Source organism: Pistacia vera, unplaced genomic scaffold, assembly GCF_008641045.1.
Source record: "Pistacia vera cultivar Batoury unplaced genomic scaffold, PisVer_v2 Contig213, whole genome shotgun sequence".
Classification (NCBI taxonomy): Eukaryota; Viridiplantae; Streptophyta; class Magnoliopsida; order Sapindales; family Anacardiaceae; genus Pistacia; species Pistacia vera.
In genome coordinates, this window is record NW_022196017.1 from 1,316,648 (window position 1) to 1,334,492 (window position 17,845).

At 35.9% G+C, this 17,845-nt stretch overlaps 4 protein-coding genes across 5 annotated transcripts; 1 reads left to right on the top strand and 3 right to left on the bottom strand.

Moving 5' to 3' along the window:
- Positions 1-57: 57 nt before the first annotated feature.
- LOC116129750 lies at positions 58-9,832 on the bottom strand. Of its 2 annotated transcripts, none has more exons than XM_031415469.1 (11): positions 9,700-9,832; positions 9,026-9,117; positions 5,657-5,957; positions 4,412-4,591; positions 3,478-3,570; positions 2,790-2,972; positions 2,614-2,716; positions 2,345-2,527; positions 1,241-1,749; positions 704-1,119; positions 58-610 (listed from the first exon to the last, which is right to left on the bottom strand). In XM_031415469.1, exons 3-11 carry the CDS (start codon positions 5,915-5,917, stop codon positions 553-555), a joined length of 1,986 nt encoding a protein of 661 aa, XP_031271329.1. In that variant the 5' UTR covers positions 5,918-5,957; positions 9,026-9,117; positions 9,700-9,832; the 3' UTR covers positions 58-552. The 2 variants fall into 2 exon arrangements, with proteins under 2 accessions (XP_031271329.1, XP_031271328.1); XM_031415468.1 differs by having other exon boundaries at positions 9,026-9,172; positions 9,700-9,764.
- On the top strand, positions 9,307-12,434 carry LOC116129751 (tRNA (guanine(26)-N(2))-dimethyltransferase). Its single transcript, XM_031415470.1, has 6 exons — positions 9,307-10,181; positions 11,100-11,300; positions 11,390-11,489; positions 11,581-11,781; positions 11,869-11,931; positions 12,074-12,434. Exons 1-6 carry the CDS (start codon positions 9,448-9,450, stop codon positions 12,185-12,187), a joined length of 1,413 nt encoding a protein of 470 aa, XP_031271330.1. The 5' UTR covers positions 9,307-9,447; the 3' UTR covers positions 12,188-12,434.
- Positions 12,435-13,364: 930 nt separating this feature from the next.
- Positions 13,365-14,524, bottom strand: LOC116129739 (40S ribosomal protein S26-3). The gene is made up of 4 exons (XM_031415455.1): positions 14,394-14,524; positions 14,075-14,252; positions 13,822-13,955; positions 13,365-13,503 (listed from the first exon to the last, which is right to left on the bottom strand). Exons 1-4 carry the CDS (start codon positions 14,394-14,396, stop codon positions 13,414-13,416), a joined length of 405 nt encoding a protein of 134 aa, XP_031271315.1. The 5' UTR covers positions 14,397-14,524; the 3' UTR covers positions 13,365-13,413.
- Positions 14,525-15,166: 642 nt separating this feature from the next.
- LOC116129687 (superoxide dismutase [Mn], mitochondrial-like) lies at positions 15,167-17,845 on the bottom strand. The gene is made up of 6 exons (XM_031415414.1): positions 17,380-17,845; positions 16,538-16,584; positions 16,332-16,457; positions 16,162-16,218; positions 15,930-16,007; positions 15,167-15,491 (listed from the first exon to the last, which is right to left on the bottom strand). The coding sequence occupies exons 1-6, from the start codon at positions 17,669-17,671 to the stop codon at positions 15,399-15,401; spliced, it is 693 nt and encodes a 230-aa protein (XP_031271274.1). The 5' UTR covers positions 17,672-17,845; the 3' UTR covers positions 15,167-15,398.

Genomic DNA, 17,845 nt, shown 5'->3' on the forward strand with positions numbered 1-17,845 from the left:
CATGTCCATGAATAATTTTGGATACTAAGCAGACTCAAGTCACCATGGAAATTGATCTTTATGGAAACATGAAATAAGGGAATAAATACAATTGATCTGCTTGAAAAATAAAAATAAAAATAAAAAGGTCTTCTTTGGATAGGTTAAAGCTCATCCCAATCTTCATTTTCACCTTAATCTAATATATGAGAGCTTTTATGAGGTAATAATAAATTTAATATCTATCAAGTATACATCCCATTTTATCTGGAAAAAAAAAAAAAAAAAACAAAAAAAAAAAATGACTAAAGATGATGATAAACTCCTAGGCAATATATGTTTACAAGTCACTAAATGAGGCTAGAAGGCAGGCAGTATCTGTCTAAAATCCCTTCTCTAAAAGTGCCATCTAAATAATTAGCCTTTGGCAGAAGACAAGAAAATGCAAAAAACTAAAACAACAGAACTATTCCTAAAGCCTCTCCAAGATGGGGTAAACTCTTGCAAGAAAGGTCAGGGTAGAGCATAGGCTTGTATTCACGTTGTGACTGTTGCTTCCACCCTTAAATGCTTTCATGAGGACAACGGAGGGAAGTCTTCATCCTTCAGATGGTATGATTGAATGATAACCCTACAGCACCAAACCAGCAAAGGTTAAAGTTCAGAAATATCTTATACATTCTTAACTTCTTATAGATTTTCGTTTATTTGGAGAATGCCTTACATATCTTCATCACTTTCGGATGATTCCTGTTTAGACTCTGAAGTGGTGGAAGCACCGGAATATTTCATCTTCCTCACTGGTGATGAAGGCAACCTTAACAGTGGCACTGATTGTTCATAACTTCCAAACTTAATACATACTGTAGGAGAAGGGCAGTCCATGGCCTGCATAGAATTAACAGTGGACTGATCAAACTGGTGGTTGGCTTCTGATGGTGTAGGCTTCTTGATGACTGGAAGATGTGGGAATTCATCCAGTGAAAGATCAAGGGAATAGCCATCTCTGCCCTTGTCTCTTTCTGGTAAATCTTCATCCTGACCAGTCTTTGTACATGATTTCAGTGTCAGAACATGAGTGTTAGATTCTGAATTCCTTACTCTGGCCGATGCATAGGTTTCTTTGTAAGAATGATGCGTCTGCAATTCTCAGATAGTACATTTTTGTAATAAATGTTAAAACCATTTTTGACTTCAGGTTTTTACAGCCGAACAAGCATAATGCAAATTAAATAAAATGGAAGGCTTTAAATTAAAATACCATGTCAGGAATATATGTGCCTGTTCCTCGTGATTTCTCCACTTCATCAACATTGAACGTAGCACCAGACAGTTGAGAAACATAAGGATGGCAGAATGGTAGTCTTGGGACAAATACCTCTGTTCCCCATCGATAAAAAAGATTTCGCTTGCAACGCACAAACTGGCGCAGGCTGTCCCATGCACTTCTGTTACGGATTTCAGAGGGTGGCGATGATGGATTCAACTGGGATGGAACGGGCAAGGTATAATCATGATACCACTGGCCATACAGTAGACCATTATAGCAACTATTAAAGTCTCCATTAAGATCAGATTCTTCATATCTTCCAGTACCAAACACAGAGACAGGAACTTGTGCATCTGGTCTTTGTCCCTTCCCATTCCTGTCCAAAGTGTTCAGAAAGAACTTTTCGAGTCCCATACCGATGCTTTCACCTGGTAGCATAAGGATAGCTCCAAGCCTTTGAGCCCCATGCAAAAGAGCACATCTTATCCGGTGGAAATTTCCTGGGGAAGAGTATATGTAAAGAACTTGTATTAGCACTCACGCAATTATCGTAGCAATAAAAAAAAAAGAAGAAAAAAAAAATGTTCCAGCACAAAACAATATAATTTCTTATTTTTTTGGTAACCAAAAAAAGGGGTAAAACAATATAATTTCCATTAATCAATGTAGGAAGAAACTATCAAAAAGTATGCACTACGTCTATGTGTAAAACGACGTACAGAAACTTCAATTTTTCAGTTAAGATAATCTATGAATTCATAAGTCCTTTGGGAAGTATCAAGAACAACAAATTTTGGGTATGGCTCTTTAAATTCCATAAAATGACCTAAAACTAAGCCAGTCTTGGCTTATGGATGCTAGCAATCACCCTACTACTCAAAGCAACCCCCTGAAAATTGGATGTGTAGGGAGAATTTCCATCCCACCGGTTGGTGTTATTTGAGTAGCATTGTAAGCATCTTATATCCATTTGCTACTTAGTGCTACCGATGAAGGATTCAATAATGTCTCTCCTTAATAGCTTAAGCTTTTAGAATACTTGGTTAGTATTATTTATTATTTCCTAATAATCAGTGGGTAAAAACTATCAAATACCTTTACTAACACTTCGCCCTAAGTTGTTGTTGTCCTTCAAAGGATCCACTATGTTGAGGTGCTTAACAGGAAATTCATGTCCCGTAGTTTCCAATGCCTTAATTGGAACAGAATATATTTCCCTGCATCTCCTCAGAAATTCCTGACTGAGCAGTAATTCATCTCCATCGTTTCCCAGAGTGTCTACCACAAGAAGTAAAGGGAGCAAGATCTTGAGCAAGCATGTCAACCATTTAGAAGACTTTTGCATTCTATTAGTAACTACTTACCAACAAGCTCTGGAAGTGAAGATATGGCAACTGGACCATTTATACTGACACAGTAATTATCCCAATCAAATGTGCTATAATAGTCCAAAAATCTATATAGAACCTGCAAACAGAACGAAGTATCATTTCATGCACTGACAGAAGCACATAAATATTCCGAACCATGAAGAACTCACCGCTAAAGGGCCACATAACGATGAATGAAAGAGATTGATGATGCACAAAACCAGCATTTCTAATGCATATGTTGAAATCAAGCCATAATGGGCACCAAGAATTCGGCTCTCATAATAGCACCAGGCTTTGATCAAGATAATACTTCTTTTAAAAAGATGGTCATTCCCAATAAGTTGATCAACCTGCATTAAAGAAGCAAGACATTGCAGTTTAATTATTGCCACTATGAGAATAGTTTGATTTATAGGAAATGTTAAGAAAGAGGAAAAAACACTTATGCTAAATATAGAAGCTGACTTATGAAAGAAGAAAAAAGAAAAAAATACAATAAAAAAACAGAACCCTATAGATGAAAAGATTTATTATAACCATCAATAAGCACAAGTTCTTTTATGTAAGGGAAGAAGACTGAAAGAATGGATGGGCAAGCCCTCAAATCCGCCAATAGATCAGGATAGAGAAGCTCAAAATGAGAAGCAGAGACCATCCAGAAAACTTGAAACAAGTGAACTCTCAAGTATGGCAAGGAAAGATTTTTCTGATATATATTCACTTGCTTCTTCTCTGTGCATGTGATTGACGTGACCCTAGTCACTACTCTTAAAATACATGAGACCTGACAAAAATCTGAGGCAGGCTTGACATGAATGTGCAACTAGCCTAGCTTAGAAATAAGTGAGATTGTACCTGCTCTAGAAAGCATAGCGCAGATAGCCCTGCCATTTGATTGAAAGATATGTCCACCGGTATATCTTTCACACTGCATTTTACAATCTTAACCTGCCATAAAAACTCCCAAATTCAAATGATGAAGATGAAACCTTTAATGATTACATGAATATCACAGCAATGTGAATAATTACAGCAAGAAAGGGGTATAGCATTTAATATACTTCTTCTCACGAAAACAAAATATTGGAAATTGCTACTTTGCCAACTAGAAAAGAGCAGTGACAGATAATTAGTTTCAAATGGAAACTTTTTAATCCATAGAATGTGGACTGATAGATCAGAACACGTCCATACACATGCAGTCTCAGACACAACAAATTGTAAAACTAGACATGAGACCAGAGTTTCATTTGTGTGTCTCCTAAATTTGTTATAGTTATCACATCTAGTTATAGTTATCAACACCTAAGTTGAAGTGGATGTGAGAAAAAATATAGAGATTTGAAACTAATAAAGTACCATTATGCTTCCCCCAACACAATTTTGACATAAAAACAAGTAAACTCTATCATGACTGTTGGAAATGTGCATATATGGACATCGAGAAACATATCTGTATGCTAATCATTGATCTGACAAACCATCATACAAGACGAGTCCTAGAATTTTCATCAAACCCCGCCACTCATTTTTCTGTTGACTTACTACCAACCTACTCCAAATTGGGTGCATGTCCCAGCCAGTAAAAAATTTGCATTTTAAAGTTTAGAGCAAGATAAGTCAGTCCTAGTGGGGATAACTGAAATAAAATAAAATAAAAGCCAACAAAAAAATAATTGTAAGAGTTTGACAAAAGGTACTGTATCATGCCAACATACGAGTTAACAATAAATTGAGTTATAAGTCATCACTTTAAGTGGTGAAAGAATTGCAGTTAAGAAACCCAAACCTGTGCACGAACATATTGAACATCAATGACTTGGAATTCAGAGTCCAGCTCTTCACTTTCAAAGATTCTGCAGACATCTCTAGCCAAGTCCTCTTCTGCATTTTGATGGCTAACCACAGTCAAATCAATATCACCATCAGGAAGATAGGTTTTCAATGGTACCGAGCCAAATGAGAATACCTGTTAAGAAGTGCAAGGCAAAGTGAAAGAACTTCACATATTTGAAAGTCAGAAAATTAGTCCTATGTACAGACTGAAATAAATTGGACCATTCATTCTCTCAATTTCCCTCTCTTTTTTTTTTCAAAGAAACTATAAACTTTGTATTGATATAGAAAAGAGGTGAGGACAAGCAGTTGTAAACCAAATGTCCGCAGAGTTTCTTTAACTTTGTGAATGTACTGAATTATAAAACATTGACCACCAAACAAAAACAAATAAACCATCCGTCCCAAAATGATTGGCATTGGCAGTCAAAACCAAACAGCAATAAGCAACAAATTGTGAATATGCTATCATGAATTTAGAAGGTAAAGGGACCTCATTATAACCATATCTAATCATGTCATTAATAATTAAGTAATTCAATGAAAAAACAGATATAGATGCACAATCGTCATTTCAGGCAACATGTTCATATCAGCTTCCTATTAGCAGCAACAGCACGACAAATGAAAATGCACACAAGCATGCCATTTGTTTCACTGAAATAGAAAATCATGTACACTACCAAGATAGCTGTGTGCCAACCGCAAGACAAACTGTTTAGATGGGATACCATCGATATCACATCATAAAGGAAATACCCAGAGATTATGTGAGCTCCTTAACAATCAATGCACACAATGAACATTTTAAACCCTTGAAAGAAAGCTGAGGACCCTGAAATAACATGTACAGTACTCAAAAGTCCTTAAAAGCAACAATACTAATTGAAATGGTAAAAACTTTCAATGAGCTGCCAATTTATATAGTACCCTCTTAGCTGCTCCAGAAGGAAAATTTGGAAATGCACTTGCGTCAATCATGAACTTCATATATGCTTATATGTATTATTTGAGAGATTCACCATAATTAAACCATTACGAGAATGAAGCAAATTTTTTTAAAATTAACCTAATTTAAACAAAGAGAGAGATAATAAAGTACATTAAAGAAAAAGAAAAGAAAGATACCATTATATTCGGGATTCAGCAAAATTGACAAGTTTTAAGAATCTAGAAAGTAGAATGCGGTAATTCTCACCTCAACTCCATAGTAACTATTAATTAGTTGCTGAAGATATTCGATGACCCCCTTCCTTTTTTGCTCAGAAGCTAGAGCAGGTTGGATAATACACAATATCTCTTGGATCCTTTCCTCAGCCATCAGCCAGAGCTCAGTATCAATTGCCAGTGGATGTTGATTAGGCGAAGAGGAGGAAGACGAGCAAGAGATTAAAGAGGACGAAGTTGATGAACTCTCTTGAAGATCTTCCATAACTATGAAAGCTGAAATTTTCAGCATCGGAAAACTCACCAACACAATGCCCTATTCCTGATTTCAACTGATCATGTAGAGACAACAGTAAGAAACCTTTGGAAGTAGGAATTCGAAACAATAAAAGAACATTCAGGAGACAATAGAATCTGTGAGTGAAGGGGACACAACGACACTATAAACAGGTGAAATTTTGAATAAATGAAGGGAAATAAAAAATGTTGATAAAACAGTGGAACTTAATCTAGAATCTGCCAAGTTAGCTCAGAGGTCAGAACCAAACTAGCTCCTACCCCTGGGTAAAGACAAAATTGGTCCAAAACACTTCCCTATCTGTTCCAATCTCTAATGCTGCTTTCAACATAATCCCTTGCACATATAAAAAAAATGTACAAATGTTCTAAAACATAAAAAACGTCCAAAATCAATAATAAAGAAAATGTTAGGACTATTTGGTCAGTCTGGAATATTTCTCTTCCTAGTGCAGGGACAATATAGTGAGGATATATATCAATAAAAGTAGATCCTCAGGGAGAAAATTAGAGGCAAGAAAGAAAAGGAGAATACTTTTCCTTTCTTTCTTTTAACTTTTTGGTGTTTTCCCCTTAAATGGATGCTTTAAAAGGGCATTCGGTAGACAAAAGTGACAGAAGTGAGACGAAGAAAACAAAACAGATAAATAAGAAAAAAAGTGTGTATATTGCTGCAGAACAGATCACTTTTGAACAGAAAGGTCTTTACGCTACACATGAAGTAATGTCTCACTTTTCTCAATTTTGAAGAGCTTCTTTTGAAGAGATGCAATTCTTCTCCATTAATTAGTCATACAGTAAAAGATTGGATGTAATAAGGTCACAGTAGGAAAGTTTTCCACTTCTCCACATGATCATAACTAGCATTAATGACAGTTAAGTGTATTCTTAGCAATTTCTCATTTTTGACTCCCAAATTCTTACCTAATTAATTCAGATTTTTAGAAATCTAAAATTGAATGGTCCTTTTAATTACTAAATCTGAGCCTCTATTCCCTGATAATAATTTTTAATTGCATGGATGTTAAAATGAGTCATATTAACTAAATATTGGCCTGGCATGATTTGGACTTTTCAAGAAAATGACAAATAGAATCTGTCCGTCATTTATGAAACTAACTCTGCAGTTAGGCAAGTCCAAATCATTTCAGGCCAATGCTACTTTCAGCAAACTAAGTAGCTGATAAGCAGTCAAGAGCACTCAGATCATCTATGCCCCTGGTTTTCTAGGGTTCATTTGAGATCTTTGAATAGTCCAGGCAAGTTGAGACAAGATGTGTTAAATTAGAACATATTTGAGATTAATAAACATCTAATTTCCACAGCTTAACAACACAAAATCATCAATCTACTATCCGCAAAAATAAGCATAATTAATACTCATAATTTAGTAGCCTAGGCGCCTTCATTTTGGAAACAGACTACACTTTAAATCTTATGAAGCAACAAATTTTCAATTAAAATATGGCGAACAGAACTCAAGCGAGTATACAAGAATAAACCAGGAAAAAGAACCTGCTAATTGAAAGGTTACACCGATTTTCATTCTCTTCTTTCACTATATTTAGAACTATCTCAAAAGAAGCCAGCTTGTTTCTACATCAAGCATCGTAGGTTCAAAATTGAAAAAGAAAGTTTTCCCATTCAAGCACTGCTTCCCAACCACATGTGGGAGACAAAATTACTTCACAAAATAATAATTCTTTTCATGGGAACCTTAAAAAGCTCTTCTCAGGGCTCAAAATTTGTTTATTATTCTTTATCCAATGGGGAATAGGATTTAGTCTTCACAATCAGCAGGCCTTCTGTTATATGAACTTTTTGGTTTATGGTGCTCCTAGTTTAGCTACTGATGCAGTACAACCATGATTGGTTATATCAGTGTCTGGTAATGATTCCTTTAGTACGGGTTAATTCTTTTGGCGTTTTGAATATAAGGATGCACTGTCATTATCAGTTACAAAGCTATTTATCAATCATTTTCTCCCATCTACATAACATTGTTTATAAGTGAATCTATTACTAAGCACCCGCTTCACATTATATATTCTTGTGTGATGTTATTGCTTATTTTTCTTGCTACATGTTTAAACCCACATTTAACACTTCAGTGTAATGCTTAAAATAGGAAATGTCAGTCAACAGAGTTTCTAACTCTTCTTTTCTACCTCTTGAGATTTTAAATGTCCCAATTTAGCACTCCATCCAATCTAAGTTGGGAAACTAAACAAAGTCTTAAGATTGTCGCCAAATTCTTTACAGAAACTCACACATGCATGTGAACGTTAATAGCAAAATAAACATCTACGAAGTCAAACAAAAAGTAAGAGGCAAAAATACAGATAAATATCGATGACACGTGTGCTCCAACCGACCTTTTTAACATCAGAATCTTATCTTATCTAACAAAAAATGGCACAAAAATAACTTCTCCATGCTCTTATAGGTGTTAAGATGGTGCATACACATCCTCAATCATGTTCAATTATACACTTCCAAAAATCACAATTACAATTTGTTCAACAAAAGACAATGATATTTAGATAACGTGTCTTAATGAAAACTGAAATTGAGAATTGCAGAATATATAAACTTTTATTTCAATTTTCGAATGATCTGATTGATTTTCCAGGTGAATGCATGTACATAAACTGGTTTTATAGAGTTTATTAAGGACTAAATTATCTAGATGGTAAATATCATCTATACTCATAGCAGAAGAAGTGTAATTGTATTAGAATTTCTTGTCATAGGATACAGCAATTAAGCTAAAAAAAAATATTTGTGTGAGCAAAATTACATGCGTGGTATTAGTTAAAGCTTCATAACTAGAGTTGACATACAGGACGCCAGGCTAACATGACATTTTGAAGGTTATGGTAAAACCAGACAGTCCATCACTTAGTTTTACAAGGGGTCAATAAGTTCTAACTTTGACCTAAGTAAAATTTTCTTGCAGTAGCAGGAAATGTGCAACATACTTTTGAGAGTATAATATGCTAAAATAAACAGTATATTCATCTCAATCTACAATGAGTGCAGGACAAGTAGCATAAGTCTCACAGATTCAATGTAAAAATTTTCACGACAATCAAAGGTTTACCTTAATGAATGTCCAGATTGCTGCTTTCTTCTCTTCGGTTTTGCTCTCTTTTCCTTTCGCTTTGCTCAAAGGTCAATGCTTCGGTGGACTCCCTGCCCTCAAACAAGTAAAAGCACAACTTGTAGCAGAACATCTGTCTGGATCAAACTAATAAAAGATGAATGTTACACAATCCAAAAAAATTAAAAATAGAAACCCAAACCCTAATCCCCTCAAAAACGCAAACCCAAGAAATGAAAAGAACCTCTAAAAATGTTGCAACCTAATTAAACATACAGTAGTTTGAAAACTTTTAAGGCTTATCCATTTAGTAGTGCGGTCCCACCATCCGTTATCCAATTACTGAAGTGGCAACTATAGAAAGAAAACAACACCATTAACGGCCCCCGGGAATCACTTAACCACCCAACAATTTTCCCGCCATGTATACACTGGCAGCTAAAACCCTTACCCTTTCCCCTTCTCCATTTCTCTATAAACCATTAACCAAACCCCAAAATCCTAACCATAAACTTCCAAGCTCACATCAAACTCCACACTGTAACCCGCCAATTCTCACAAATGACCACAACCCATTACCCAATTCCCAAAACCCTAATCCTAAACCCTTAAATTCAAACCAAGTTCCAGACTTTAACCCACCAATTATCACAAATGAACTCAAATCCACTTACCAAAGCGAAAGGGGTCTCCAGTTCGAGACCGAAGATACCTTCTTTCGCCATGAGAGCGCCACCGGGCGTGACCTCGGCGTGCTCTCGGCAAAACTTTACAAGCAATCAAAGGGACAATTACGTGTGCTTGACGCGATGTGTGGGTGTGGAGTTCGTTCCCTCCGGTACCTCGCTGAAGCTGAAGCCGACTTTGTGATGGCGAACGATGCAAATGATAACAACAGGAGGGTTATTGTGGGTAATTTGAAAAGTATTGAAAGGGTTTCAGGGGAGGAGAAGAGATGGGTTGTGACACATTCTGATGCAAATAGGATTTTATCTGAGTGTTATCTGAAAAAGGAATTTTTTGATTTGATAGATGTTGACTCTTTTGGCAGTGATTCTAGTTTCTTAAGGAATGTTTTTAACACCATAAAGTTCAATGGATTGCTTTATTTAACGTCCACTGATGGGTACTCTTCCGGCGGCCATCGGCCTGATTGGTAAATGGAATTTCATTGCATTTAAATTTGGTAACTTACAAGATATCATTGGTAAATTTTGTCCGTTAATGTTATTATCTTCCCTCGTTGATTTTATCCGTATTTTTTTCAAAATTGAATTCTTAACGATAAAGCTCCTCTGCCATCCATAGGAGTGGATAGGGTTTTCAAAATTTTGTCCTATTAACAAACTCTTTGTCAGAAGTTCGAGTTCAGATTTTAAAAATACGAACTTTCATCGAAGAAGAGCCATATTATTTCACTTGATTGTATGAATTACAGTTTTGTATTGACCCAGAAAAATTTGATAACTTCATAAATTGGTGATAGTATATATTATGTGCAAATGGTGGTCATATTTGGATGGTATTCTTCTGTTGTATATTGTTATCAAAATGATGTATAAGTTTGTAGTGCTTCTTGGTGCAGTGTCATCTATTGGACAGTGTTCTTCTGTTTTATATTGTTATCAAGATGATGTATGAGTTTGTAGTACTTCTTGGTGCAGTGTCATCTACATGATTGCATATCAAGATATATATCTACTCTTTTGAAGGAAGTCAATGGATTGTTAGTTTAATTGGTGTAAGTTAAACGTAATAACAAACTGAAGCTTGATTCTGTTTTCTTGTCTAAATGGTTATTAAATTACAGATTTTGGTCCTCTTTAGTTGAAGTTAAGTTGCTCAAATTGGAGTTCTGATTTCTTCATTTTCTAGTAATGTTACATGTAACGAAGAACTGAATTTGGTTTTGGTTCTATAATCTGAACTGTATATAATTCTTCTGAAGATTTTGATCGTTATTGGTTGCATGTTTTGCTTGTTTGTTCTTCTTTGGTTATACTTATTGTGCTATGTTTGTTTACTGGTTCTGGCACTGACAGTTAAGTAACTGGCTGTGTTTTACATTTTCTAGTTCATTAGCTGCATATGGAGCATATATTCGCCCTATGCCTTATTCAAACGAGATTGGTTTGCGGATGCTTATAGGTGGGGCGGTAAGAGAAGCGTCTGCTCAAGGTTATTATGTTACTCCTCTTTTCTCATATTATTCATACCATGGACCTGTATTCAGAGTCATGTTCAGAGTGAATCGTGGCTCGTTGCCAGATAGCAGGTAACATTTTACTCCTTAAGTTATTCCATCTTTGTGAATCCTGTTGTTCATGTTAGTCTTTATCAATGACTCACCATTCATGACAACAGACATTATGGTTTCGTCAGCTACTGCACCAAGTGTGGGAATTCTCAAACATATTCCTGGGAAGAACTTGGTCAAATCTGCTGCCCCTGCAGTAATAATATTGTATGCCTTCATTTTAATGCAATATTTCCCCAGTTTTTAGTCGGAGACTTGGAACCTGGAGGGTATTCTAACCTGTCAGTTTCTTCTCCAGGGTTCTAGGTCACTGGTTGTTTCAGGGCCCCTGTGGACAGGCCCTCTTCATAAGGCTTCCTACATTACGGATATGTTAAATTTGGCTGAGCACTGGGGATGGGTGGGCAACGGCACAGGAACTGATCTGGAAAAACTTTTAAGACGGATGATAGATGAAAGTGACCCCAGACTACCAGTTGGATATATCAAATTGGACGAGGTACCAAATACAAATAGAATTTCTTCTTTTCATCATTTTTCATCTTTATAGGATGGGGTTGTTTGATGAATTTTCTGTCTGTCCCAGATGGCAAGCCGAGCAAAGATGAATTCTCCATCTCTAAGTGCCATTATGAGCGCCATGCACAAGGTAATTCTTCGATTATTTGCTTTGTAAAGAAACATTTGCATTAAGATTATCTGGTAGCATTTTAAGTGTACTTGTTACAGACTTTTAACCTTTATTATCTATAATCTCTGGACTGAGTGTCTTGTGTGGGTTGGTGTTGCAGGAAGGATATGCTGCTAGTAGGTCACACATTGCCTCCAATGCAATCAAGACTAATTGTTCCATGACACAATGCATAAGGATTGCCAAGGAACTACAAGGATGCTCAGACAAATAACATTGGGTATTGAAGAGAATGACAGTCACAGGAGAAGCTGCACATCAACATCATTCCAACTTCTTCCCAGGCAAATTTCAGGCAAAATTTTGCAGAGGACTGCTCTTCGGAAATGATTGACTTATTGTTCATCTGTCATCCACTTCATCATTTAGGCAATTGGTTGCACATTGAAAGACTACATTCTTATTTGTTAAATCACCTAATGAAAGAAATAAAAATCAAGATGCAATAACTTACTAATGAATCAGAATCCTTATTTGTAAAATCACTGTAATTGTCTCCTAACTGGTATATGATGTTTGGTGAAAGAACCCACCAATAACTACTAATCAACAAATCAGAAGCTAAAGAACCTCTACTAATACTGGATTTTCATTCACTAATGGAACCAGTAGTAGCAAGCAGTAAGACATCAACCTTAGAATAACTGCAGAAGTATTAGGAACACTATGTTCTTATTTTAACACATTTCAACTGAAACAAATTTTGATTTATGGTGGTAAGCTTGAAACATCTAAAAGAAATCATTATCATAAATGTGAACATAAGAATTGTTAAATCCATCTCCTAGGATAGCGAGGAGATCAGACTTCATCAGCAAAGAGTATATCAATCGCATGTCAATTAACCAAAAACCTTGCTGAGAATATGTATATGAGACATTATTTGCTCAGATCACTGGGCTACGAATTCAAAATGAGTAGCTTCAACTCCATTATTCAAAACTATAGCATTCAATATTAATGTGCCATCAAAAATATAACATCCAGTTCAAGAAAAGAAATGGTGCCAATAAGAAATCCAATTAAAACAAAATATCATTTGTGATAGCCATGAAACTTGCAAAACTCAACAGTAATACTCAAAAAAGTCTTAAATATTAAATATCCCTACACAGTACTCAAGTTCTAGGAAAGCATAATAGAAAATGGAAGAACATGACTTCATGGGCGTAGGGGATTCCCCACTCCAAGTCCAGGAGCTGGACGAGGTGCAGCTCCAGGAGCACCCTGAGCAGGCTTTGGCATATCATCCTGAAGAAATCAAAGAAAGACATGAATAAGATCCCGCAAAAAAATTCAAAATTTCATAGTACAATAGCATTTAGAGATAGCACGCATAAGAATAATATTTTAACAAAATAAAGCAATCCCAAAGTTCACATTTCAATGANCAGTACTCAAGTTCTAGGAAAGCATAATAGAAAATGGAAGAACATGACTTCATGGGCGTAGGGGATTCCCCACTCCAAGTCCAGGAGCTGGACGAGGTGCAGCTCCAGGAGCACCCTGAGCAGGCTTTGGCATATCATCCTGAAGAAATCAAAGAAAGACATGAATAAGATCCCGCAAAAAAATTCAAAATTTCATAGTACAATAGCATTTAGAGATAGCACGCATAAGAATAATATTTTAACAAAATAAAGCAATCCCAAAGTTCACATTTCAATGAATAAAGGTTCTTGAAGTCTAGCATTATTGATTATGAGTGTAAAATCAGGAATCTCTATTAACCAATTTTCGTTATTTTAGACTCTAAACCCTAATAAAATCTAACTCAAAAACACTAATAAAATAGAAGGCCCAATAAAACTAAACCATGAAAGCATAATTAAAAAGAAAAGAAAGTACCCTGCGTCTGATGAAACGCTTTGGTGGCTCCCGGTTCCTGCGGTCAGTGCGAGAGCGAACCCTCACCACACGGGAGTGAATTGCGCACGAAACACAGTACTGCATCTTTGCATACAACTTGGGCAGAACATACCCTTCACGAAAACAAAAACAAAATAAACATTACACAAACAAATCTAACATTATTCAATCACACCAACCAAACCACAACAAAACAAAGACTAAAGATCAGATCAGAAATAAGATTATTTACCATCATAGACACAGGCCTCTTGCACATCTCTAACAGCGGCCTGCTCCACGATGTTTCTCACCAGAAACCTCTTGATAGCCTTATCTTTTGGGCAGCACTTCCCGCAGTTTGAACATCTTACGAAGTTGACGTGTCCACGCCCGTGCTTATTACGCCCACCATTCCTGCGCTTGAAAGTCTGTCAACACACATCACACAAAAACAAATCAGTCGATGAATATCACAAAATCCATAAGAGTAAATGCAAATCAATTGATAAATATTATGAAATCTCTAGTAACTTTAGGCTTTAGGTATGTGAGTGCTTCAGAACACTCACCATTTTGTTCCCTCTGCGGCTGCTGCGGTATGTGAGTGCTCTCAATTTCTGTTGTGGCGCTAGGGTAAATTAAGAGCTAGGTTTAGCCTTATATATAGAGGAGTGACTTACCGTAATTATAGAAGCCCCTATGTATTTCTAATATTTCTAATTTCACCCCATTTTTATAATATATCATGTAGCCCCTTTATGAAAGTGAAAGTTTTCACCCCCACACCCTATAGGTTGGCGTGGTGTGTGTTGTGAGTTATGACATACGGAGTAAACATATACATTTATCTTACCAAATTTTTTTCAAAATAATCAATTTTTATTTTTTTTGACCTTTTTTAAGATTGACCAAGTTTTTCTATACATCTAATAATCAATAATTCATATATTTATATATATATTTTTTTTCAACACAAAAAAAAAAAAAAAAAAAATGTCTCCATTCTAATTTCTAAGACGCTTGATTCCAGAAAAAATGAAAAAGAGATCGTCATCTTAAAGGATATCCGAGTGTAGAAGAAGAATTCAAAACCATGAACATCAATCAACTGTTTCTCATTCTATTATTTAATTGATATCAAAACTGGGGTAAGAAAGTGTTTTGGAGGTATAAGAGAAAAATGAATCTTGAAGATTCAATAATACCAAGAAAGAATTTTCCACCCAGAGTTCATCAATTTAAGGCATTATGCAAGGGCTTCGGGGATAGCCACATGAACCTCATATCATGTTGAAGAATGAATAGCTAGCACGTAGCATTCACCAGAAAGAACACATCCCAAAACAAATTCGAACCATAACCTTGTTAATCAAGATGGGTACAAAATGATCAATGTTGTCATTAACAGGAAGTTACAAAAAGCGCATAGAGTTCAACATTATTCGGTTTTCATACATGGGATACAAAACTTAACACACATTGCAGAAAAGCAAAGGGGGCTCTATATCTGCCACAATATATTATTTATTTCGACTTTGACAGCTCAAACCCAACTCAAACAAAATGTTCCTAGCTCAAGGGCATTCTTTCTGGTACAGTTCGCCGGCATACTTCCAGTTGATGACTTTCCAAATGTTTTTCAAATAATCTGGTCTCACATTCTTGTACTGCAGCATGGACAAAATGTAAATCACATGAGATATGAGAATATAATACAAACAAGTATTCATAACTGGATGAAAGTAATCATTCAAAAGATTTTGAAAAGAAATCGTCTGTTCACACAAAAACTCATATGATGACATTAAACTGATATACACTAACAGCGACTGATAGCTTTTAAACAGATAAGAGGATGATGAATTTCTAGCCAATTTAATGCTATGTTAAACTTGAGCTTAACTGATGCACAGAAAACAATTCTAGTTTTCCTTGTGAGGGCTCCAAAATACATATCTACAGTCTATGTCATCAATGCAAGTGATAATAAGGCAGCCACTTCTTTGTCAAGACTACCCTGAAAAACTAGGGACTATTTTCAAACACAATAAAGCAGCCACAAAGGCACTATTGGTGGTCTAGACAACCAATGATTTGAAATTTACCTGTAAGTAGTATGCATGCTCCCAAACATCTATGCCAAGCAAAGGAACCAAATTTGGACCTTTAGTTACCAGTGGATCCTGCAGAATAATTCAATAACTTATTAGATCTTACAACATAAAGATATATCAATCACACATGTTCCAGACGTTATTCAGTCACTCATGCCACCAGCAAATTTTCTCAATTCCTAAAACTCTTATATGTTGAGAAGTTACAAAATTCTCCATTTACCTGATTTGCAGTTGTTTCAACCACAAGCTTCTTTGACTCCTTGTCCACACCAAGCCACTGCCAAAACAAGACGTGGTAAAAATCAAAAAATATAATAGCATTGCCTGCCACATCAAAGCACATAAATCTGGAAAAGGACTTGTTGGACATTAACCAACTGAAAAACTTACCACCCATCCAGAGCCCTGTAAAGCTGCTCCTTCAGCATTCATCTTTTGTATCAATGCTTCAATAGAACCAAAATTTGTGTCAATAGCCCAACCAAGCGAACCATGTGGTGGCTCACCGCCACCTTCCTGCAATAGCAACATGTTTAAAAACATTAAATAACTCGTTCAAAAAAAGACCTACAAAAGCTTTTAGAAGTATAACTTACACTAACAGGAGTGAGATTCTTCCAGAAAATTGAGTGGTTGATATGACCTGCATGAGATATATCGATTTGTTAAATTGAAGTAAAAAATTAATACAAAACAATAATGGTTATTGTCAAAGAGAACCATTAGAAAATTAATTATAGGATAAATTGTTCTTCACTTTAATAAATTTCAGCTATACTCACGAAATGATTTTCTGAAGCAGAAACAACCAAAAATATCTATCTCATGCTAAACAAAACACAAGAAGAAATAATATACCCTCAAGTCTCTTATTAAGTAAACTTTCTATGAAAATGCCATAAACTTCGATAAGCTTTCTATGAAGATGCCAAAAACTTTGATCCTGAATCATAATATCACAGATGGTATGAAGTCAAAGTTAGTGAATTCTAATATCAATTAAACTTCTCACGCTAACCTCTGAATAATAACTTATCATCCTACCAATTACACAAAGCAATAGTCCTGCAATCAACTCCATTATAAACCGAAAAAACCTCAGACTAGAAAACATCCAATTGCAATTGGAAAAGCTTACTTTCCGCACATATACTAATAAAAACCAATTTTATTCCAATTCTATTATCGTCATCCTTTTTCGCAAAACAAATAATTATCTTCCAACGTAACTAAAAATCAAAATTCATGTAAAAGTATACTCTTTTCAACTCAGCTACATCTTCAACTGAAGAATACGAGTAAAAAAAAGTCAAACCTTCAACTCAATTACTAACAAAGAATTAATCATTTCCGATTCTATTCTCATCATTTATTTCATTTCAAGAAAAGACAGAAATTAAAAAACTTAAATAATGAATTGAAAGGACTTCAATCAGACCTCCGCCGTTGAACTTGATGGCGCTCTGCAACTTGACAACAGCAGAAGCGTCGCCTTTGTTGATGGCTTGGTCGAGCTGCTCAAGCGCCTTGTTGTAATTAGTAATGTAAGTCTGGTGGTGCTTCTGGTGATGCAACTGCATAATCTCGCCGCTAATCGCCGGCTCCAAAGCGCCATAATCGTAGGGAAGATCCGGCAACGTGAAGGTCTGAAGTCCACGGACGTGCGACTTCAATCCTAGGCGTAGGGATTCGGTTAGGGTTTTCCTGGTCACGTAAGAGAGAAGTGCCATCGCGAAGGAGATGAGAGGAAACGGGTTTCTAGTGATTAGTCGGAGAAGAGAGGAGTAGAAATTAAAGTAAGAAGAAGATTTGGGTTAGTTTATAGTGGATGATGTGGCGGAAATCAGGGTGCGACCACTGGACATAACGTGTCGCTGTCACGAATTCTGTGTGTTGGGCTTGGA